Source organism: Sinocyclocheilus rhinocerous, unplaced genomic scaffold (assembly GCF_001515625.1).
Source record: "Sinocyclocheilus rhinocerous isolate Xijiao unplaced genomic scaffold, SAMN03320098_v1.1 scaffold200, whole genome shotgun sequence".
NCBI lineage: Eukaryota > Metazoa > Chordata > Actinopteri > Cypriniformes > Cyprinidae > Sinocyclocheilus > Sinocyclocheilus rhinocerous.
The window spans coordinates 483,006-506,205 of record NW_015641014.1 but is presented as its reverse complement, the minus strand read 5'-3'; the positions used below and the strand labels follow the sequence as shown (position 1 = coordinate 506,205).

General features: G+C 35.3%; 3 protein-coding genes and 2 pseudogenes across 3 annotated transcripts; 3 read left to right on the top strand and 2 right to left on the bottom strand.

The window, feature by feature from the left end:
• The first annotated feature begins 371 nt into the window (after positions 1-371).
• LOC107753680 (opsin-VA-like) lies at positions 372-3,140 on the top strand (annotated as a pseudogene).
• Positions 3,141-4,819: 1,679 nt separating this feature from the next.
• LOC107753642 (D(2) dopamine receptor-like) lies at positions 4,820-5,770 on the top strand. The gene has a single exon (XM_016569850.1). The coding sequence runs from the start codon at positions 4,820-4,822 to the stop codon at positions 5,768-5,770; it is 951 nt and encodes a 316-aa protein (XP_016425336.1).
• Positions 5,771-7,144: 1,374 nt separating this feature from the next.
• LOC107753641 (putative cation exchanger C521.04c) lies at positions 7,145-11,075 on the bottom strand (annotated as a pseudogene).
• Positions 11,076-13,008: 1,933 nt separating this feature from the next.
• On the bottom strand, positions 13,009-16,736 carry LOC107753539 (armadillo repeat-containing protein 10-like). The gene is made up of 6 exons (XM_016569700.1): positions 16,250-16,736; positions 15,886-16,031; positions 15,630-15,764; positions 15,111-15,287; positions 14,965-15,036; positions 13,009-13,884 (listed from the first exon to the last, which is right to left on the bottom strand). Exons 1-6 carry the CDS (start codon positions 16,494-16,496, stop codon positions 13,633-13,635), a joined length of 1,029 nt encoding a protein of 342 aa, XP_016425186.1. The 5' UTR covers positions 16,497-16,736; the 3' UTR covers positions 13,009-13,632.
• Positions 16,737-17,409: 673 nt separating this feature from the next.
• On the top strand, positions 17,410-20,562 carry LOC107753640 (F-box/LRR-repeat protein 13-like). Its single transcript, XM_016569849.1, has 8 exons — positions 17,410-17,428; positions 18,045-18,095; positions 18,181-18,283; positions 18,375-18,504; positions 18,727-18,825; positions 18,937-19,061; positions 19,118-19,303; positions 20,484-20,562. The coding sequence occupies exons 1-8, from the start codon at positions 17,410-17,412 to the stop codon at positions 20,560-20,562; spliced, it is 792 nt and encodes a 263-aa protein (XP_016425335.1).
• Positions 20,563-23,200: the final 2,638 nt, after the last annotated feature.

The following is a 23,200-nucleotide window of genomic DNA, read 5'->3' as shown; positions in this document are numbered from 1 at the left end:
ATAGTTGCTGTACAATGAGATTTTGTGTGTCTCTTACAGTGAACGAGCGTATTGTACTACGTTTTATTTCACGATTACCTGTAGGGCATTTCTGCTTACATGGTAAATATATATTTTTGACGTTTTTATTGTTTCAGTATACTGAACTTGGTATTGTATGAACATTTGTATCATGTTTTGAAGACGCCAGTATTGGATGGATTTTGCTTTGTTGAAATTGAGAACGCACACTCGTTTTTTTGTCTGCCTAGTTTTTTTTTTTTTTTTGATACTTAAGGAAGGACTTCTGTGACACTTTTTTGCCTTTTCGTCATTTATTTGACATTGTTCAAATGGCTTTATGTGTTAATCCTTATTTGAAGTGTATTTTATTTGGGATATTTATTATAAATGTAATCAAATTGCCTGATTTTTTTTCAACGTTTATTATCCATATATAATTATCTTAGAACTAAATCCCAGCAGGCTGCTTTGATAAATAAGATGATTAATTAGCCAGCAAAGAGTAATTTGACAAATGGCCTTTAACAATTGAGCAGATGCTTCAGATTACTGTCAAAAATCAGGTTTTAGCTGTAGCCTTCATTTAACCCTGATAACCTGATAACAAAACGCCCTGTTGTCCAGACTTCATCTTCAGCCATGGAGAGCATCACTACAACAGATACAGCCATGACAGTGCAACCTACTATATTTCCACGTGTGGGCTACAGCATACTTTCATACCTCATGTTTATAAACACAGTACATTCTGTGTTTAATAACTTGTTGGTGATTGCTGTGATGCTTAAGAACGTGCATTTTCTCAACGCGATGAACGTCATCGTTCTCAGTCTGGCCGTGTCAGATCTTATGATTGCCGCCTGCGGCTCTGCCATCGTCACCATCACAAATTACCAAGGATCTTTCTTTTTAGGGGATGCATTCTGTTGTTTTTCAAGGTTTTGCTGTGAACTATTTTGGTGAGTACTGGTTCAGAGGGACCATTGTTATTTTATTTGTTTTATGTTATATGTGTCCAAATATGTTTATTTCCTTTCAAAGTACCCCCTATGAAATGGTATATAGTGCTGGCAGCTATATTCATGTGTAAAGAAGAACCATTTAAAATGTGTGAATAATATTAATATTAAATATTTCTAATATATAAAATGTTTAATACTAAATTTATTACATGTATTTTTAAGGTATCAATATTATAGATTTTAAATATGACATTAAATATGTGACTCCTATAGTAAATAGAACTATAAATACTATTTTAAAAATATAATTATGTAAAGATGTAAAGACCCATTTAAAATGTGTGTGAAAAACACATTTATTTAATACCATATTTAATAATTGTAACTGTGAAATTAAAAATATATTTATAATATTTATAAAAAATGTTTATTACTTAAAGTATTACACATCTATAATATTCATATAGTTTAAATGTAATACTTAAATGGCTTTTATTTCAAATGCATGAGAAATCGTTTTCAGCAGTTTATTTTATAAATGTAATGTTAAAAAAAATCAAATGTTTAATACTAAAAAATATGATATATTATAATATACAATTTAAATACAACATTTAAAAATGGGCTTTTATTAAGGCTATTATTTTAAATGTATTAAAAAAAATTAATGTTATGTAATACTAAATTATACTAATATATATATATATATTAAATGTTCAACACTAAAAATATTGCATATTTATATTTATGTAGTTTAAATATAACATTTTAAAATGTTTTTTTTATTTTTTATATTAAAGCTATTATTTTCATGTGGAAATCGCTTTTAAAATGTGTGAGAAATTTTTAATACAACAAGTATTTAATACAACAAAGTTTAAAGGTTTAATACAGCATTTAAAAATGTAATGTTACAAATATTAAATGTTTAATACTAAAAATACTCAAATCTAATATTAATACATATATATTTAAAACAACATTAAATAATTTACTTTTATGTTAAGGATAGTATTGTGACATTATTTGGCTGCTATGATTATTTTATCTCTACTAATACCTATAAATGATTAAAATATAAATATTTAAATTATAATAAAATGCTGATTAATCTCAATTTCTGACCAGTTTTAGATTTCAGACACATAAACTATCAAACTGACACGTAATATTTTTTGTGACTATAGCCTAATCTTGAAACTCTTAACTACTGCTGCACAGGCAAAGCAATAAAACATATATTTTAGACAAACATGAATGTCTTTCTTTCTAGGCCTGGTGTCTTTGTGCACTCTCACTTTGCTGGCATACGAGCGGTACAACGTGGTGTGCAAACCCATGGTAGGCTTCAAGCTGAACGTCCGCAGGAGCTGCCAGGGCCTGCTGTTCGTCTGGCTCTATTGCCTCTTCTGGGCCGTCGCTCCTCTGCTGGGCTGGAGCTCGTACGGGCCGGAGGGCGTCCAGACGTCCTGCTCATTAGGCTGGGAGGAGAGATCCTGGAGCAACTACAGCTACCTCATCTTCTACACGCTCCTGTGCTTCATACTGCCCACCGCTGTCATTGTGTACTGCTACAGCAACGTGCTCGTGTCCTTGAGGAAGGTAGGCGACTCGTTCTGAGAAATAACAAAGACTCGTTTGGTATATCAATGCAAATGACATTGCATAATTTCAGATCAACAAAAGCATTGAACTCCAAGGGGGGAAGAACTGTCTTGAGGAAAACGAGCATGTGGTACGGATGGTCCTGGCCACGATCACCGCCTTCTTTATCTGCTGGCTGCCCTACACCGCCATCTCTGTGGTTGTAGTTGTGGATCCAGAGATCTACATCCCGCCTCTGGTGGCCACCATGCCGATGTACTTTGCCAAGACCAGTCCCGTCTACAATCCCATCATCTACTTCCTTACTAACAAACGGGTGTGTTTACTGTGACAGAGTGTATTCATTCACGTTTGTTTACAGTATGATATATTAGGCCTATTGCACAATGAAATGCTACAATCTTTCTCTAAATTATGTTTGTCCAAACAAGTCCAGTTTGGAAATCCTGTCCTGTGGGCGATACATCCCTCGTCACACTGGTGGTGGTCTAATGATGTGCTCGGCACAGAAGAGCCAAAGCAGGATTAATCCAATCTGATCTGAGGTCTGTCCGTGTGAATCATTGTGTATTACTGCTTGTATTACTTATAAGTTAGTGGTCGATTTTTTTTTTTCTAAGAAATGAATCCTTCTATTCAGCAAGGACACATTAAATTGATCAAAAATGACCATTTATGTTACAAAAGATTTTAATTTCAAATTCCTATTCATCAAATTATCATGATTTCCACAAAAATATTAAGCAACAAAACTGTCTTCAACATTCGTAATAATAAGAAATATTTCTTGAGCAGGAAATCAGTATATTGGAGTGATTTGATCATGTGACACTGAAGACTGAAGCTGAAAATTCAGCTTTACCATCACATGAATATATTGTTTATTTTAAATTGTTATAATCTTTCATGATATTACTGTTTTTACATTATTTTTGCTCAAATAAATAGAGCCTTGGTGATAAGAGATTTCTTTGAAAAAACAGTATTGTGGTGCAGTTGTGGCCTAATGGATAGCGAGTCGGATTTGTAATCCGAAGGTCGCGGGTTCGAGTCTCAGGTCCGGCAGGGATTGTAGGTGGGGGGGAGTGAATATCCAGCGCTCTCTCCACCTTCAATACCCCGACTGAGGTCAGGTGAGACCCTTGAGCAAGGCACCGAACCCCCAACTGCTCCCCGGGCGCCGCAGCATTGGCTTGCCCACTGCTCCGGGTGTGTGTGTGTTTCACTTCTCATTACTGTGTGTGTGCACTTGGATGGGTTAAATGCAGAGCACAAATTCCGAGTATACTTGGCTACACGTCACTTCACTTTCACTTTTTCACTGTATATATATTTTGGGATGCAAAATATATCGGTGTCATATCAGTTAATAATATTATTTTTAAAATTAATCTGTGTCTGTGAGCTAAATATTGGATAGTTAATTGTTCATGCTCACACTATTTGTAAATTGATGACCTTCGCCTTAATTCTCAACTATAGTTTATTATCTTTAAAAACACTAATAACACTATTAAAATGTAATCTTTAGAAAATCTCAACATGAATATCCTTATATTGACATTTTAATATACACCATTTATCTGTTATTTTTATTTATCGGTTTAACAGTTACAAAATCAAATGTTATAAATCAAAACAAATTAAAACCATTATACAAATATGCCAAAATGATATTAAACTATGAATGCAGAGCAGTAACCTGACAAAATAAAAAGTGAGCATCTTATTCCCAAATTTAGAGTAAAACCTTTCCCAAATTAATCTCCTCAAAATAAGATTACTGATCGCTATGACAAGAGCATAAACTGCATCTTTAATGAAAGATCAGTTCTAATTATGACTTATTCTATTATTCGAAATAAAGCATTTTTAAAAATTAGAATAAAGCTTTTTTTTAATTTAAATTAGAATTTGTGATTTTGTTTAAATAAATAAAAAATCTCAGTGGCAGAAATAAAGGGAAAAATCATTAAAATCACCCCTTGCCCTGTAATTGCCATTGTTCCAGTCTGGAGGACTACGAACTAGCAAATTGCCTAAAACAAAAAAAGCCTCCCCGGTGACCATGAGCCTTGCAGGGTGTTAATTGAAAAACGCAAACAAATGGAGAACCATAGTGATGATGAGGGATCAAATAAAGGGGTTTATTACTACAGGCTCTCAAAAAGCAGAAGACCAGATATGGAGTGAAAGGTGTGACTTTATTCCTGGAAATCAATATGGAATTTGTTGTTAATTGACTAGAGATGAGAAGTAATTTCACCATTGTCTGGGGACAAGTGAACAGCACATGGCAAGACACTATAGAAGTTGCGTTTGTAGCTGCCAGTTGTCTGGTTTTGCTGGTCACTTTGCAGGTTGGATTTCTGGCTAACTTGTTCGTGGCGTGGGCCGTGCACCACCAGAAGTCGCTCCAGACGTCCAACAACGCTCTCCTGGTCAATCTGGCCGTTATTGACATCTTGCGATGCGCTATTGATTGTCCATTGCTTCTCAGTGTTGTTTTGAGCGCTCGCGACCTCGGTGTGCTTTTCTGCAGCGCGCAGATCGCGTCGTTTTCCCTCGTCTGTTGCGTGCAGTTGCTCACACTGGCGTGCATCAGCGCCGAGCGATATCAAGCCATTGCACATCCGTTTAAAAATGCCGAGCGCCGAAAACGGATAACGGTGTGGATTGCATTGACATGGCTTCTTCCCATCTCCATATCGGTCATTTGCGTGATTTTTGCGAAAGACTCGCCGGTGTACGTCAGATGCAGAGGTTTGCGCATCGACACGTTAGACTCGTACGACACGTTTGGAGTTTACATTTTGACTCCCATCTGGTGCGTTTGTTTGACGGTCATCATTGGATTCTACGGCCGTATTTTCCTTTTAGTCAGAGCGCACGGTCGGAAAATATTCGATAAGGGTTCGCTTCCACCACCGCATAAGAAGAAAGAGGATACAAAGCACAAAAAAGAAGAAAAAAAGACTGATATTCAAAATGATGCAGAAAAACAACAAACATTCGATAGTGATCAATTAAAACCGAATGAAAAAGAGTCATGTGAAGAGAATCCACTGGATTTGCATCCAACATCTGAGGAACTTACCACAACATTTGGGACTGACTCGTTGGATATAAACAAACCAGAGCTTGCCACTGAAATATCAAGAGAAACCAAAGTCACCTTTATAGATGAACTTTCCAATTAAGTCAGACTAACTGAAATAAGCCTGGCTTATTTGGTAAACTTGTTTTATGGAACAGGCCCCTGATCAGTTTATTTGTGTTGTGTTGTTGTATGCTGTTGGCCACAAATTGAATTAGATGATGCTGTCTTAAATCTTAAGAAATGCTAAGACTGTTAATAAAATGAAACCGATGTTATGAATAATGTTTGTAAACAGCTGCATTTTGGTAACATTGAAATACAGTGTAGCCTATTCCATTCCATTATATTTTGTAAGACAATGTTCAGCCTTGACCTCTGAAAAAAATAAATAAATAAAATAAAATAAAATAAAGATTGAGCATTTTGTATTCTTTGATTTAATTTTCCGATTATATGATGAAAAATAATTGATATGACTAATAAAATGTGAAATAGATACTTTTTAACCATGTATAAGTTGATTAAGCAATGAGAACTAAAATAAATTTTTCGTTTGTCTGTTAATTTGATCATTTTTATTGTATGTTTTGCCCACAGAGATTGACCAGAGATTTATCTTAAATTTCATGTATAAATATATAAGATATATTTCAATCAGAAAAATGTAGAAAATAATTAAGTCTTGTTAAAACTGTTATAGCTCAAATATACTTTTTAGACAGTTATTTACTCAGTCATATTTTAATATAGACAGTAAGAAACAAACAGGTCAGTGCAACAGACGAAAATGTTCACTTTACAAATAACATCTTCAAACAACGGCATCTATATTAAGCCTTCAACTGCATGATTTCAAAAACATGAAGCTCAAGTAATTATGAACCATCAGAGACTGTACCAACACATCAAGAAACACTCGAAAACTGGACCCTTTTTGCAAAATACCAAATGGCCCGGTTTCACAGACAGGGTTTAGACTAAGCCAGGACTAGGCCATAGTTCAATTAGGACATTTAAGTCATTTTTATTAACATGCCTTAGAAAAAAACATTACTGGTGTGCATCTAGACAAAACAAAGGCACTGATATATTTTACGATCAGTTAAACTGCAAGTTTCTTTCAGTTAAAACAGCTCAGACTTGCACTTTAGTCTGGGACTAGGCTTAAGCCTGGTCTGTTTCATAATAAAATAGCTTTAACTATTCATTCTGTACAATCCCAAAAAATCATTGTGCGTCTCATTTTTAGTAAAGTAATAAAGTCTTTTTTGCTTATACATGATAAAGTGCCAAGTCAGATCCGCTTCTTGTTGAACACAAAAGAAAAGAATTGTTATTGACGTACCAAAAGATAAAATATGATGAATAGTAATAGTCTAAAACACAAAGTAAGTCTAATGTTAATCTGAAAAAGTAAACAATGTTTCATAATGTAAATCACACACTGACTGCATTAAGCTGAAATACCTTTCTCTCAACAACCGGCAGGAGACGGAGCAAAAAAAGTACAGTGCCAGCAGGATGAAATACACCACAACCAGAGCAGTACCTGTTCATACAAACACACACAAAACAACTTCAGTCAAACCAATCTGATGAACCAAGATAGAGCTATCTGTCTCTCTATCTTTCAACAACTTCAAGCCTTCAAGAGGACCTGATAGAATAAATAAATATGATTTATACAGAAATAAATATACCACCATTCAAAGTTTGTAAGTGGGTTGGCAAATCAGTAAGTTTGCATTTATTTGATCAAAAAATACAGTAAAACACTACTATTGTGAAATATAACAATTTAAAGTAATTGTCTTCTATTTTAATAGATTTTAAAATGTAATTTATTCCTGTGATGGTAAAGCTGAATTTTCAGCAGTCATTACTCCAGTCTTCAGTCACATGATCCTTCAGAAGTCATACTAATATGCTTGTAATGTTGACAGTTGTGGGAAACCATGATACCTTTTATTTAGAATTCTTTGATTAATGGAAATTTAAAAAGAACAGAATTTTATTTGAAATAGAATTGTTTGGAACATTATAAAAATCTTTACTGCCAATTTAATGCATCCTTGATTTTTTATTTTTTTTTAATTACTGATCCCAAACGTTTGAATAGTGATGTAGTTTTTGAGCACAAGTCTGCAACATTTTGTCACAAAGTGTCAGTGCTGGATGACATACTTTTAGGTAAGATTACTAACCCCTGGTTTAGATAATATTTAGCATTTACCTTGAAAGTAATCAGACTTTCCATCCATAAAAATATAATTCACAAGGATGACACTAAAGATGCTGGCCCACAGGTGCAGGTCGCTGAAGATGACTACAAAGCCAACATCCTGTCACAGAAAGATTAGAAGGAAAACACACTGATACAGCTGCCACTAAATATCTGTAGTATGTCTGCATCAAAAAAAGCATATCCAAAACCACTCACATAGAAGATGGTGAATAAAACCAGGATGGGGATCTGAATCATGCACACCTGCACGGCAATGCAGCTTCCAACCTCCAAAAATGACAAAATGTGTGCATTTTCAGTAGAAAACACCTTCAGTGAAATAAACCTGAGGTTGAATTAATGAGACAAAAATTGTTGTCCATTATTACCAACCTCAAACTGATTGTATTCTGCAGAGCAAACTGCACTCCATTGACTATTTCTGGGATTTCAGGGACCATGGCCAAAAGAGTCACATCTATGAAATACTGAGATGAAGAATAGGGTCAGATCATACATACAGAAATACATTAGTATTGACTGATTTACTGCATTATCAACCTGTGATATAGATGAGCGGCTGAGAGTGGGTTGGATGTGTTCGGTGGTCAGGTTGGCACATGCAGACATCAGCACTGTGGCAACGATGAGGATAAGCAAAGCTCTCCATCGGGACCAATGCATTGACGCTCCGAGATGACCTGCCATGTGCACACACACACGTTGTGTTTTATATCATGTTAGAGACCTCCAACTGACTTCTATTATTCTTAAATGAATCCTATTTTAATCTCGACACCCTAGAACTGTGAGTATTGAGTAGACAAAATGAAAGTGTTCACACTGTGAACTTACTCAACGTGACTGTGAAACAGGCTGTAGCTGTTTTCACTCTAGTGAAACAGAAAGAAAAAACGACTCTAGAAATGTGCAGAAAATGGCTTGATGTGTGTCATGTTTTCACGTTTATATGATGCTTGTTTGTAATCTCACCAGGTCGTAGAGGCAGTTTTTGCACATGAAGGATCCGCTGCTGTTGGTCGCTGTAGAGTTGGTACAGTCCTCACACACCAGATTCCCATAGGCTTTGGAGAACAGCGTAAGGGCAAACACTCCTACAGACGCCACAGGAGACCACAGGGGAAAATTATGGAGATAAAATAGTCTCAAAATGTACTTATTTACAAAATATGACTCACAAATTAAAAAATGAAATTATATAAACAGCATTTCATAAACTCGTAATCTAATTCATTTTCACAAAATGCGATTTGTAAATGCACAACCAAATTTATACATCTTATTTTCTGAATGTAAATTTGGTAGTGTACTTGCAAATCATATTTGATGAATTTGGATTAGGTTATGAGTTTGTGAATTGCTGTGTGCAAATATATAAACCTGCTTACGCACTTGTGAATTATGTTTTGTATACACATTAATGCTGAGACATAATGTGAAATAATGTATTTTCACAATATATTTGTACCAGTCATTTTATTTGAACATTCGTGAATGTTAAATAGTTTACGCATTTGTCATTTTTAATTTTGTAAATAATTTTACAATTTTGTACAATAATTTTAAGACTATTTTTGGTCCATAGAAAATAAATAATGATGATCGACTGCAATGCAAGAATGCAATCTTTTGGTAATCGATTTCAGAAAATAATGTATTTTCACAAGATTTGTGCATCAGGCATTTTTTAAGATTTAAATTATATTTTGTAAATGCATTCATTTTAAGAATATTTTAGTTCCATTCAAAATAAATTATGATGATCAACTGTGTGTTTTGGTAATATGTTTCATGAAATAATGTATTTTCACAATTTGCAGGAATTGTGCAACATGACATCAAAATCAACTCTATTTACCTTCTATAATAAAATGTTAATAATCTTCATAATACATACATTAAATTATGTAAATGATCTAATTTAGTATATAAATTATTATATAAATTAATACATTCATGTTGTCAAACTATAAATAATTTCCCTGTGCCGGAACCCTCCGATTATCATACAGATCCCCTGAGAGAGAGACACACACAAATATAATGGTCATGCATTGCACACTTTACAGATTTAAGATCCTCTGTTGTGTAACAGATCTCATACTTGTATGAAGAGGATGCAGCCCAGCAGGGTTCCAGTAAGAGCCGCCTTCACGATCTCCTGCAGGCACTTATACCCCTGGTGATGACCTCTGAGCAACGCTGTGATGTAAAGGGTCAACTCTGTGATGGAGCCGAACGTAGTGTTCACCACGGCCCCGACAGCAAAGTTAATCTGAGCGGAAATACTGAGAATAGAGATGACAACAGTGTTGCTGTCAAAAGTGTTTGTGAGGTTCTGGTGTTGTTCTGGTGTAACTGCTCACCATAAGCACATCCCACACTGTATTATTTCCTAAATAATGTTCTTTTTAGCAAATTATGTCACATTATTTAAGTTAAATGTGTTTACAGTGTCATTTCACATTGTCTTTAATTACTACAGCAGGAGAGAAGCGCAATAACAAGCTAAGTTTTGCCACCTCGTAGCACATGACGTCTTACCCCCTGTTGATATGAAGAGCAGAGAGGAGCTGACCCCTGCCGAGCGACTGTTAAACCTCTGTTCCCTGTGCCGGAACCCTCCGATTATCATACAGATCCCCTGAGAGAGAGACACACACAAATATAATGGTCATGCATTGCACACTTTACAGATTTAAGATCCTCTGTTGTGTAACAGATCTCATACTGGTATGAAGAGGATGCAGCCCAGCAGGGTTCCAGTAAGAGCCGCCTTCACGATCTCCTGCAGGCACTTATACCCCTGGTGATGACCTCTGAGCAACGCTGTGATGTAAAGGGTCAACTCTGTGATGGAGCCGAACGTAGTGTTCACCACGGCCCCGACAGCAAAGTTAATCTGAGCGGAAATACTGAGAATAGAGATGACAACAGTGTTGCTGTCAAAAGTGTTTGTGAGGTTCTGGTGTTGTTCTGGTGTAACTGCTCACCTTGCAATGCCCATGCCGATGTAATACGAGAGAGGAATGATGGAGCTGACTGCTGTGGCAAACTTGACTTCAAAGCTGACAAACTGGTTTGATTTGTCCACGTAACCAATCACTAGTGATACTATAACTAATGGTAAGAGATCTACAGTGACTCCATATAAGGAAAATTACAAAAATACAATTTTACAATTGTAATGACAGAAAACATGTCACAAACGTAACCTAATGTGAAAGTATTCTTTTAATGTATTTTAAAGTATTCTTTTGAATATCTGGACTGTACCAGTCCACCAAGAGGCCACAAAAAGCAAATTGAAATAAGTTTATTAAAATGATCTCACTTAATTAAAATGTTAATTAAGTTTGGGATAAGTAAGTTTTAAAAAATTACCAAAAACTGCTTAATAAATAAATACTTAAATTCGGCAAGGATGCATAAAAAAATTATCAAATGTGACAATAAAGACATGTATAATGTTACAAACGATTTATTATATACATTCATACTCCTCACCCAGTAGTGGTCATCCTGTGGGCTCTTCTATGGTCTCCTCCACAGGTGTTGGCAGCAGGAGAGGAGAGGAAGGCTTTCTGTCCTCATCTGCCTCCGGAGTGGAATTATCCTGGAGGATCTTCACACTGAACACTGGCACAGATACACTGGACTGAAAACGGCAACATCTTGTTCAATATCCTTCCAAACCGCAAAGCATCTATGAACAGGCATGTGATTAAAGCAGTATTTGCCAAATTTTCCCAGAGCAGGCAAATGAAAACCAGTTCAAAGGGACATTACGTGATACAAGACTGATACAAAGATAATTTTTCATATCAGAATTTGGATATGAAAAGAAACACAACCTTTTCCATCAATTTTCCAAATGGCCATAGAAAATAGCAGGACAAACTCCAACAGAGTTTCAGAGAGAGATACTAAAATGTATTAGTACTTATTAAGTCAAATTCTTACCATAGGGGATGCCAAAAACTGTGAGGAACATTAGGAGTCCAACGAAAACATAAACCAGAGAGATCCACCAGCCGAAGAGAAACACGTAGAGAACGTTGCCACAAGTGATCAATGAACCTACTGAAACCCGAGAATAAAAGACACTGATATTATTACAGTAAAGGGGAACAAATTAATGCAATGCCATTTTTCTATTGATTGGATTTCCTTTATTTTTGTACAATAAAACATCACCATAATAATGCAGTACAACATTATCTAGATTTATTCTTAAATAAAAAAATAACAATTAATTTGATTGCAATATACAGTACCAGCATGAAATAAAGTAAGAAGTTTTGATTCTTTATTAATAACAATTATATGATTAAAAAAATTTATATTGAATAAATGAATGTAATTAATAATTGTTAATAGTTAATAATTAAAATATTATAATACTTCCATTTATGTTATTTTTTTTACAGTCTATGGTTTAGGCACTGCCGTTCTCAGCGCCGTCAAAATAAAAGTCCCGCCTCGAACGCATTGGCCAAACAGAAAAATGGCTGAGGCCGATATTTGAAAAATGCCAAATATCGGCCGATATATCGGTTTACCACTAATTCTTTTTAGTCCTTTAGTTTTCATACAATGGCCTTACTTTGTATTATTGTTTACCTTGCTCGTCTAAGTCGAGTTTTCTTCTTCGCGGCTCTACATTCGTTGTCATTTCAGCACATTCTCTTCTGTCATTCCAGTTCAGTCTCGAATGACAGACAGTTCTTCGGTAATCAGCCTCATGTGACTCAAGCGCATTTACGCCGAGCCACCGTGTTGCCAGATCGCACTAAATATGTGAAATATGTGTCCCCACTAAAAAAGGTAAAATAAGGCACTCCTGTTTCTGGCGATTTTCAGAATGCGTCATCCTTTTTTTACATGGCAACCCCGTGCGAATCGCTAAGGTAAACTCACTGTCTGAACGTTTTCATTCAAAACAAATTTTAAGAGTCCTCACGACACAAATTCAATAAACAAAGGTTATTAAAATTTTTATATTTATTTTTAAAGAACTTCCACAAACCTGACATAAAAGCCAGAAAGCATTCCAAAATGAAATCATAGCAAATATTAACCACTGTTTTATAATTGCATTTCTTAAATAATGCATCACTGGCCATGTCGATATCATCAAGCATCAGAAAACAGTCAAAGTACAATCAACGCACACATTCTGTAAAAATAAGGTTCCTGGGTCATTACTACATCAGCATAACCTGAATAACTTTTTTAGTAGTAAACTTCACTTGCATTATGCAGCACTGAAGTAACACTTATTTTTCAAGGCATTAAGATTTCTAAACACATGCTGAGATGTTACAAGAGTCCTTTCCACCACTAGTCTGGATATCCAAAGCACTTAGTGTGGTCAGAAAAATATCTGCACTCACTTGGCAAGAAAATATTTGGCAGTGAAGATGTTCTCAAAGGTTCTCAAACGAGGTCTGTGGTGTTCACAAATGTCTATTATATGAACAAAAATCGCACAAAATGCCCGAGGGAGTCATTTCTTGTCCATTTTCCATTTTTTTTGAGAGGATACCAATGACCTACCAAGTGGACAACCTGCTACCAGTAGATATCAACACTGTTCCAGCAAGGATTTAAAGCTACAGCAGGTTGTTAGTGCAGAGCTCTAATGTTTAAGTAGGTAAACAAGCTTCTACACATTGAAGAACGGGTTTATTTGGTAAAAAATGTTCTGTAAGAGGTTATGTGAAGAGTCTGGCCACCTGTGACTTCACCTCCTCATCTGGATGGGACAGCAGCAGGGGCAGTTTACGGTGCAGCTGAGAGGAGCTGTCCAGTAGAACACAGTACAGAGAGTCCTGCCTCCTCCTCAGAGCTTCAGCCACCTGTGAAGAGGGTCTCCACGCACGCAGATTCCCCACAAAAAACAACAGGCGGAGAAGAACAGACGTGCTTGTGCAGCCGTCAAACAACAAAATCAGGGACGCTGGAGCCTGTGAACAGATTTACAAGTAAATGGAGGAGCTTGTGCCAATATATAACAGCTCTTAAAACTAAGAGAAGAACTAAATTATGGCTGCGTGATGAATCAAAATATAACCAGAATCGCAACATGGCTTAGTGTGATTATCAAATCACAAAGATTGTGATTTAAATAAATATATATATATATATCTATCAGTTTTTGAGAGCGCTAGCTGCAGTTTACCACCAAAATAAATAAAATTAAGATGGCCATAATTTGTAAGGCGTCACAACTTGGTCAAGACATTTTATATCAGCATATAAAAATTGTGTATCAGAATAAAATAAAATAAAATAATTATTTTTTCCTAAACACTAATTTTGATTTCACAGTGAAATATTACAATATATTTCAATATATTATTATTATTACAATAATAATACAATATATGACTTAATTAAAATCTTAAAATCATATTAATAATAATAATAATAATTTTATTTTACTTTATTTTAATGTTGACATAATTATTATTAAATAAAATAAGACACAAAATAAATATTATTAATAATAAATATTACTTTATTAAATAAAATAATAGACAAAATAAGAAACATTACCATTACAATATTTTACTGTGAAATAAAGCAAATTAGTATGTAGGAGAATATAATAATATTGATAATCATAATGTGAATTTATTTAATTTTCATGTTGATATGCAAATTCATTCAAATCTGGACATTCATTCAAATTGTTAAGCCCTACAAACAAACACAGCACCCCTTTTTTAAATAATCCTATTTTAAATTGCAACTGCAATTTTTATCTGAAGAAAAATCACAATAATATTCTTTCCTCAAATCGTGCAGCACTAAACTAAATCATGATGACCACAGAGTGGCCTAAAAATAGACACAAGCATCAACAGCTGGCAATGAGAAAAACTAGGACACCTAGCAACCAAGGCGATTATTTATAGATTGATCTATTTATAATCATATTGTGTTGGTATGACAGAATAGTCACTGAAACCAACTGCACTGGATCTCACTTACAAAACAGTGAAAGCATTACAGCAGAACCCATAAAAGACATGCTTGTTCACCTGAGCTTGCACAATATCGTCCATCAGATTTGGATTGGAGGACAGATTTACTAGGACCTTCAGGACTTGGATCTGCAGGAACAGATTAAATCTTCAATACATCTGATTGTGTAAACATATCATTTAATACATTACTCAAAAATCACCTGTAGGACTTCATTGCTCACTACGAGCAGTGACAGGAGGAGGGTGATGGAATTCTTCATCAGACGCTGGTGATTATCCGTGACTGACAGATTAGTGAGCAATCTGAGCGCTGCCAGCTGAAGGTCAGAGTTCACCGGTGACATCTCAATCATCTGCATCACCGACGGGACATATATCTGACCAACAACAACAGAAACCACAGTGTAAGCATAGTATCCATGGGAGAGCGAAAGAAAAACATATTCAAAATGGTGTTCTTTTAGTATTATTTATATATTATTATAGTATTTATTAATATTTTGAATTAGCATTTTTTATATTTTTAATTTTAGTTTGTTTCAGTCATTTTGTTATGTGCTTTTGTCATTTTTGTTTTATTTCTATAGTTTCATTTTAATTTCAGCTTTAGTAATTTAACTTATACTCATTGATTTCAGTTAATCGCCAAGGCAACATTTCAAATTTTCATTCAAAGTTTTTATGCTTAATTTTTACCATCTTAATAAATAACGCAATACCTTCAGCTGCTCTTGATTGCGGATATTCATGCTTAAGTTGATCAGAGCGTTTAGAGTCTGAGCGCGAATCTCAGGTGAAGGGTCTGAGAGGAAGCCTGCTATGATGTGAAGACCTCCAAATTCTCGCAGAAGATCCTAATGAAGAAAAGCAAAAAATTATTTGAAATATGATGCATCATCTGCATCCGTTTACTCTTCTGCAAGTCCAAAAAGTATGTCTAATACATAATGTCTAGAAGACAGAACATCAGATGACCTGGTTTACTGTGAAGGCAGCAGCATTTCCTAAAGTTACGAGAACTTTCTTCCTCTCTTCTGGGTTTGGGCTGCTCTTCAGAAGGGAGAGAAGCATACTTAGATGTCGAGGCTCCAGGCTGGCAGCAGATTTTGAGAAAATAACACCTTATGAGAAGACAAAAACACAAAGAAAGGTTTGTATGAAGGAGACAACTACTTCCGTTTCTAAATCAAGAACCTAGGACAATAAAATGAAGTTGACACACTGCCTATATTTACTCACTGTAATGTATATGATTGAAAACCAACCCCTTCAAACTTATACAGAGCTGTCAGTAAGCAAGACTTTATATAACACATCCAACCATTTGAATGTCACTTACTAGATTCAGTATCCGCAGTAGGATCCAGATTATCACTCTTACTGACAACTTTAAATCCAGACACTTTGGCCATCAAGCTTCCAGGCTGAATAGTCACACTTTTAGCAGACTTTTTTCTGTTTACTCCTGCATCTCCTGCGCGACCAAAGACTAGTTTATAAATGCCATATGAGGCTCCGGCTCCTGCTACAATCCCCAGCAGAGCCTTCATGCTGCCGAGGCGGGCTACGACATTGTCATCTCCCATTCTGCGATAGGCGCAGATTTCATAGATACATGTTAACACATGGTCCGTGTCCGGCAGGATAAATACAGATACAAACAGTTCTTGATTATCATAACCGTCACTGACTGTTTCCTCTGCTCTGCACGTTGCCGCCTATTGCATCAGTGGACGACCAAAACATTTCGCGGAGTTAAGTGTTGCTTGCTGCGTTGAGCGTTCATTAACGATTTTGTGTTTTTGAACAAATTACTTTTCTATCATTATTAAATAAATAAAAATAAACATGTGATTTACAAATATTATTTGTTTATTTAAAATCCATCCATCCTTCTATCTATCCATACACGCAGTCTATAGCTACTTACAGTGTTTTTTTATATGAACTTTGTATTTTTGCTATTAATTCCTCCTGTGATTTCTCCTGACCAACCACATGCTTAGGTTACCAAGCGACATGATGTGTAAATATTGACAGAAGCTGCAGGTGTATCATATTTTTGTTGCATTGACTCCAGGAAATCATTAATCTAGCACTTCACCTGGAGTCATCGTTTTTATGATGACTTCTTTGCAAGATTCAGATCCAATTATACGAGACATTCACTTCCTCAGATTTACAAGGTGAATTACATAACATGCTATCTAATGATCTAATTACCTCATGAATAATCCATTTAAGGAATTATGTAACTGCACGCAGAGTTAGGCTACATATTGTTAATAAAATATTGTAAATGTTGTTAAATATTTTGTAAAATAAATGCTATTCATTTAGAGGATTTTTAAATTTAGATGACTTAATGCTACATTTTAAAGATTATTTATTTATTTATTTAGCATTTCAACCAGGCTTTACTTGCTGGGTTATGCATCTCATGCCCTGAAGATCCTTTGCACTTTATAGAGGAGAAGATCCTATCTATTCTTGAGGATCATGATTTTGAGAACTGCTGGTATGTGTGCTTCTGTTTAATGTTTGACATGTATGGCTCTCTAATGTAAAATCAAGCAGTAAAATGGTTTTAATACATACCATCTCTAAGATGTAAACCGTTTCTGAATTCAGGCACACATTTATTGACGAAGACAAACAAATCTCCTCACTGGCAGGAGGCATTGTGTATGATATATTTGGAAACCCAGAAGACAGCCTGGTAAAACTCTCTTAAAGGGATAGTTCACCCAAAAATGAAAATTCTGTCATCATTTACTCACCCTCATGTCGTTCCAAACCTGTATGAGTTGCTTTCTTATGTTGAACACAAAAGAAGATATTTTGAAGATTGCTGGTAATCAAACAGTTGGTGGTTGCCATTGACTTCCATAGTATTTTTTTTTTTCCTACTATGGAAGTCAATGGCAACCACCCAACTGTTTTGGTGTGGTAGTAGTGATTCGGAATAAGACAAAAACGCAGTTTGAAAGATGAATTCATGATGTACTCGCTCATTATATACATTTTGCAAATTTTGAACAGAAAAAGTTACATAGTGCTGCTTTAAAATTTCATAAATTTTTGATGTAATCAAAAACATGATAAGAATCTTGCTTGTGTTTTTTTTGTTAAAGGTCAATGCAGAAATCTTCAAGAACTCGATCTCAGTGAATGCTCACATCTTAATGCAAGTAGAATAAAAACACACTGTGTTTAGGTTTTACTGCTTTAAAAAAAAAAAAATTCTTAATACCTGTTTTGTTTGTAAACACACTGTAAATATGAAGATGATTTTAGAGGGATGTAGCTCTCTCCTCCAACTTAATCTGGCCTTCACTCATATTACTAATGCCACTATAAGAGTCCTGTCAAGGTACAAACTTTTTATGTTTTTCAGTTCTTCATACTGTACACAACCATATTATATTTTTATGATGCTTTTGGCATTGATTGTTGTTTTAAAGTTGCTGTCTGACGCTGCGGTCTCGGAGTCTCACATACTGCACAAGTTTCTCTGATAAAGGCCTGCAGTATCGGAGCACAGGAAAAGGCTGCCACAGACTCACTTATCTGGACCTCTCTGGATGTTCTCAGGTGTTGGCATGTATAGGATACGAAAACTAATAATATTAGCTAATATTTTATCTAATGTGTAGGTGAATATATTAATATATAATAAAATAGTACTTCTATAGCCACAAAATTTTAGTAGCTACTGTACCAGGTACTTTTTGGTGCTCAGATTAAGGATTGCTAAAATGAACTGCATTATATACTGTAAATGTGACATTACAGTTTTTATTTTCTACTGTACAGATATCTGTGGATGGATTTACATATGTCGCTGAAGCTTGCAGCTCACTTCAACAGATTGTGTTAGACGATCTACCCACCATGACTGACACCTGTGTGCAGGTACATGTTATTAATATATGTATTATGTACATTAACATCTATTAGACACTAAGTTTAAACTAAATTTCTATAGTTAGTTGATTGGTGATTGTTGTTTTTCTTTGCTGCAAGGTCTTAATGTCTAAATGTCGTGTGTTGACTGCGATTTTCCTATTGGACTCACCGTATCTCTCTGATGTGGCTTTCAAAGCGATGGCTGAAGTGATCAGCCTCACCAAGATCCAAATAGAAGTTTTGTATTTATGTGCTCAAATAATGTGGCATGGCTAGAAAGGCTAAATTATTAAAACAGAAACTGTGCATTCTGCATTTCAGGTAATAACCGAATGATGGACAGCAGCTTGAAGGCCTTATGCCGAAGCTCTCTGAAACTCAGTGAGGTCCAAATGTCTGACTGCACTCGCTTGACTGATGCCAGCTTGAAGTCTTTAGGAAGTCTGACAAAACTGTGCAACTTAAATATCTCAGGCTGTATCAAGTAAGAGAAGATCAACATGAATATATAGAAAAATGCAAATGCAGTCCCTCTGAGAACTTTTTTTCCCTGTGGGGTGGGAGAACAAAAAATGGGGGAAAAATATGATATATGGCACAGTATATATAAACACACTGTATATAAAATATACTAATAAAATAAAATAAATAATTATAAAAATAGGAAACAGATTTAGAAAAACAAACAAAAAATAAGAAAATCAACATTTCACTCAAATTTTTATGCTGATAATCCATATGGCAAAATATTTTCAAATATATTTTTTTATATTTTTTGTATTTTGTATATATTCTCTACAGTATATTTTTGAAATTATATTTTAAAAACATATAAATATTTTTAAAGCATTTAAAATATATTTTGCCCTCCATATATTTGAATCCAAGAAAATACATTTCACATTTGAAGAAAATAATTGTTTTCTATAACAGTGCTGGTGTGGTTACATGTGGTCTGCGGTTGTGAGGCCGGTTGGATGTACTGCCAAATTCTCTGACACGCCTTTGGAGATGGCTTATGGTAGAGAAATTAACATTCATTTCACGGGCAACAGCTCTGGTGGACATTCCTGCAGTCAGCATGCCAATTGCACGCTCCCTCAAAACTTGCGACATCTGTGGCATTGTGCTGTGTGATAAACCTGCACATTTTAGAGTGGCCTTTTATTGTGGCCAGCCTAAGGCACACCTGTGCAATAATCATGCTGTCTAATTGGCATATGGAAATATAATTTGTAATAAAAAATGCATTCAATTCGATAAAAAAAGTGGTCTCAGATCATTGGAGCATGGTATTCAAACAGGGTAAATATCTTAACTGACACTATATTCTGTTTCTCCAGATGACAGATACAGCAGTGAAGTACCTGACAAGAGTTGGTCACTTCCCGAAGGAGCTAGACGTGAGTGGCTGTCCTCTCCTGACTGACCGCACACCTTCCTTTCTACTGTGCAGCTGTCCGCAGCTGTGGTTCATCAGCATGCTCTACTGCAAAAACATCTCCAAGTATGACTCAGTGTTTGCCCTACACTTACTAATGATGCCTGAAGAAACTAGTGCCAACACAAATACACTATAACTAACACAGTGCATATTTATATTGATGTTGGAGATATTGTAGATATAGTTGATATAGTGTTGATTTGTAGCTGTCTCTTCTCAGACAGGCTGCTCTGAAACTGCAGCACTGTGTGCAACACTGGAAACACAGTGACGATGACGCCCCCTACAGTCAGGACTAACAAATACCAGATCTGGACCAACTGGAGAAACAAAGACAGGAGGATGAGGACATTACAAACTGACATTACCTAATTTACATATTATGTAATTTATCGGATTTCATAAGAAAACACTTTTTTTAGCCTTTTTTTTTGCACACAAGTATGACTCTTTAGTTACAAAATATTGAAAAGTACTTAAGTCACTTAAGAGGCTGACAAAAAGATTTGGAATTACTTTATCAAACTAAAGTTTTGTCAAGTTGTTGACATTGAAATCTTTTTGGCATTGGCTATGAGGAAATGTTTTATAAGAATGGAAATTCATATAAACTAGAAAATATAGGAAGCTTCATATATAGAAATGGACTGGAACTATGACATATTTCACAAACCCAATTTCACAAGAAATGAAAGAATAAGGCATCCGTTTGAAAAATACCAAACTTTATCATCAGGATTGAATGCTGTATATTTTTGTACTCTCTTACTATTGTTTGAGTATTTTTATGACAAAGAAATACTGTGGGACCTTTGTTTTAATTAAGTATGGCATTTTCATGTTGAATCACAAAATAAAAATAAAACGGGTAAAAAAAAAAAACAATGTGCACAATTCATTAAATACATTTAAAGTTACCTTATATTCTAAACTCAGGTAAGTAGTATCTGTATTCTATTACGTTTTATTGAGATGTTATTATGGTAATGTAAACTGTAAAATTTTCTGTTGAACTTTGAGCTTTAGACACCCTAATACACAATTTGATTATTGTGTATTTCCTATATGGTGTAGTACTGTACCCTAAAATTAATTTTAACTTGAAATTTTTATTTAAAATAATAGATATAATATATAATAATAACAACAACAATAATAATCATAATAACACATTTATTTATTATACACCTATAGGATTGGTCAGATGTTGAATCCACAGAGTATGTTTATTATTTTATATTTTTGAGTCTCTTGAATTCACTACATCCACTAGGTGGCCTCCCGATTCACAATGGTTAGCTTATAATAATGTTTTCTAATTTGAGTGGTAAGTTTTCGCGGGAAATTCGAGCATGCTGCTGCGTCATTACGTCACGTCTGTAAACATAAAGAAGTTGTCCCGGCTACTAGGCTATCGCATGTGAGAATCCTGCAGGTGGCCGATCATTTATAGCCGTTTCTCACAGCAGCTGGAATAATTAAATGTATCAATTTGATGGCTAATTGTAATCTAGAAAGGATTATGTGTTTATGAAACACATGTGAATGGTCACCAAGGAGAGACTGATGATCATCTGGGACTATAACAAAGAGCAGGTGATGAGTTTTGTTTTTGACACATACTTTGAGTCTGCACACACCTTGAGTCTTTATGTCCTGTCCATTGTAGGTTTTGAGCGACACAGGATTTCTTTTTATCTGGGGCTTGATTTTCATTTCCTTTATGTCACTTGTGCTTATGAGATTGGCTTTCGCTCCTGTATCAAGTTTAAGCGGCACAACCGTTCCATTGACTTGCAGCGACACAATCCATTTGTCCTTAGACACAGTCGTACTTCGTACTCCTGCTGGACAGTTTCTGCATCACTGTTGATCATGCCCACAAAGAAAGTGTCTGACAATTCGGTCTCTTCCACAACATGCACATTTGTTGATTGCTTTGCTTGTTTCTTTGAAAAACATTGCTTAGCAAAATGGTTCATGCCTTTGCATTTTGCACATTGCTTTCCAAACGCTGGGCATTGTTTAGGTCGATGCTTTGAACCACATCTTTTACAGCTGAATGAATCTGTGCTTATCCTTGGAGTAGCTTTTTGACTCCGCCTTTTCATTTTGTGAGTAACAGCGCCGACTACTGGACTGTCAGCAACAGTGGCGTCTTCTTTATCACTGAAAGTTCTAGAATGCAACAAAGCAAGTTCGCTCGCATGACAAATCTTGACAGCACCATCTAATGTTAACTCCGTTTCTCTGAGCAGTCTTTCTCTTATTTTCTTGTCATAAATTCCAAAGACAATTTGATCTCTGATCATAGATTCAGTCAAGATTCCAAAGTTGCACGTTTTTGACTTTAGTTTCAAATCAGTCAAAAAAGAGTAAAAACTTTCTCCTTGTGACTGAGTGCGTGAGCGAAACACATACCTCTCGTATGTTTAATTTTTCTTGGGTGAGCAGTGCTCATCAAATTTCTTCATGACCTCATCATATTTTCCTCTGTCTGCTGCGTCCACGAACGTGAAAGTATTGTATACTTCAATTGCTTGAGGTCCAGCTACTGTCAGGAGCAACGCTATTTTCCGTGAATCTGATTTATCATCCAGACCAACAGCTTGCATATAAAGCGTGAATTGCTGCTTAAATGTCCGCCAACTGATATCCACGTTCCCGGTGAGTTTCAAGGATTCCGGTGGTTTAACAGCATCCATCTCTGTTGTATCAAAGGACAGTATACTCCTGGTACCATGTGGTGTTTGTTGAATAAACACTCTGAAAAAATAAATGTATGAACTGGCGTGTAGCCTCTTTATTTCTTAAGCACACAACCTCGGTTTTAGCTTAGGCTTCTCTATCACTTCTTTACTCCTATGTATCTGCTACCTATGTTTGTTACTATTGCCATCTAGTGGACAATAACATGAACATCAACTAATCACTACA

Excerpts from the sequence above, each read along its gene's own strand:
- LOC107753642 (XM_016569850.1), top strand. The coding sequence starts at position 4,820 with ATGAGAAGTAATTTCACCATTGTCTGGGGACAAGTGAACAGCACATGG.
- LOC107753640 (XM_016569849.1), top strand. Across the intron at positions 18,826-18,936 it reads TGACTGACACCTGTGTGCAG|GTCTTAATGTCTAAATGTCG; the intron begins GTACATGTTATT and ends CTTTGCTGCAAG. Across the intron at positions 19,062-19,117 it reads AAGATCCAAATAGAAGTTTT|AAACTGTGCATTCTGCATTT; the intron begins GTATTTATGTGC and ends TTATTAAAACAG.
- LOC107753539 (XM_016569700.1), bottom strand. The coding sequence starts at position 16,496 with ATGGGAGATGACAATGTCGTAGCCCGCCTCGGCAGCATGAAGGCTCTG. Across the intron at positions 16,032-16,249 it reads TACTGCGGATACTGAATCTA|GTGTTATTTTCTCAAAATCT; the intron begins GTAAGTGACATT and ends TCTTCTCATAAG. Across the intron at positions 13,885-14,964 it reads ACGATATTGTGCAAGCTCAG|GCTCCAGCGTCCCTGATTTT; the intron begins GTGAACAAGCAT and ends ATCTGTTCACAG.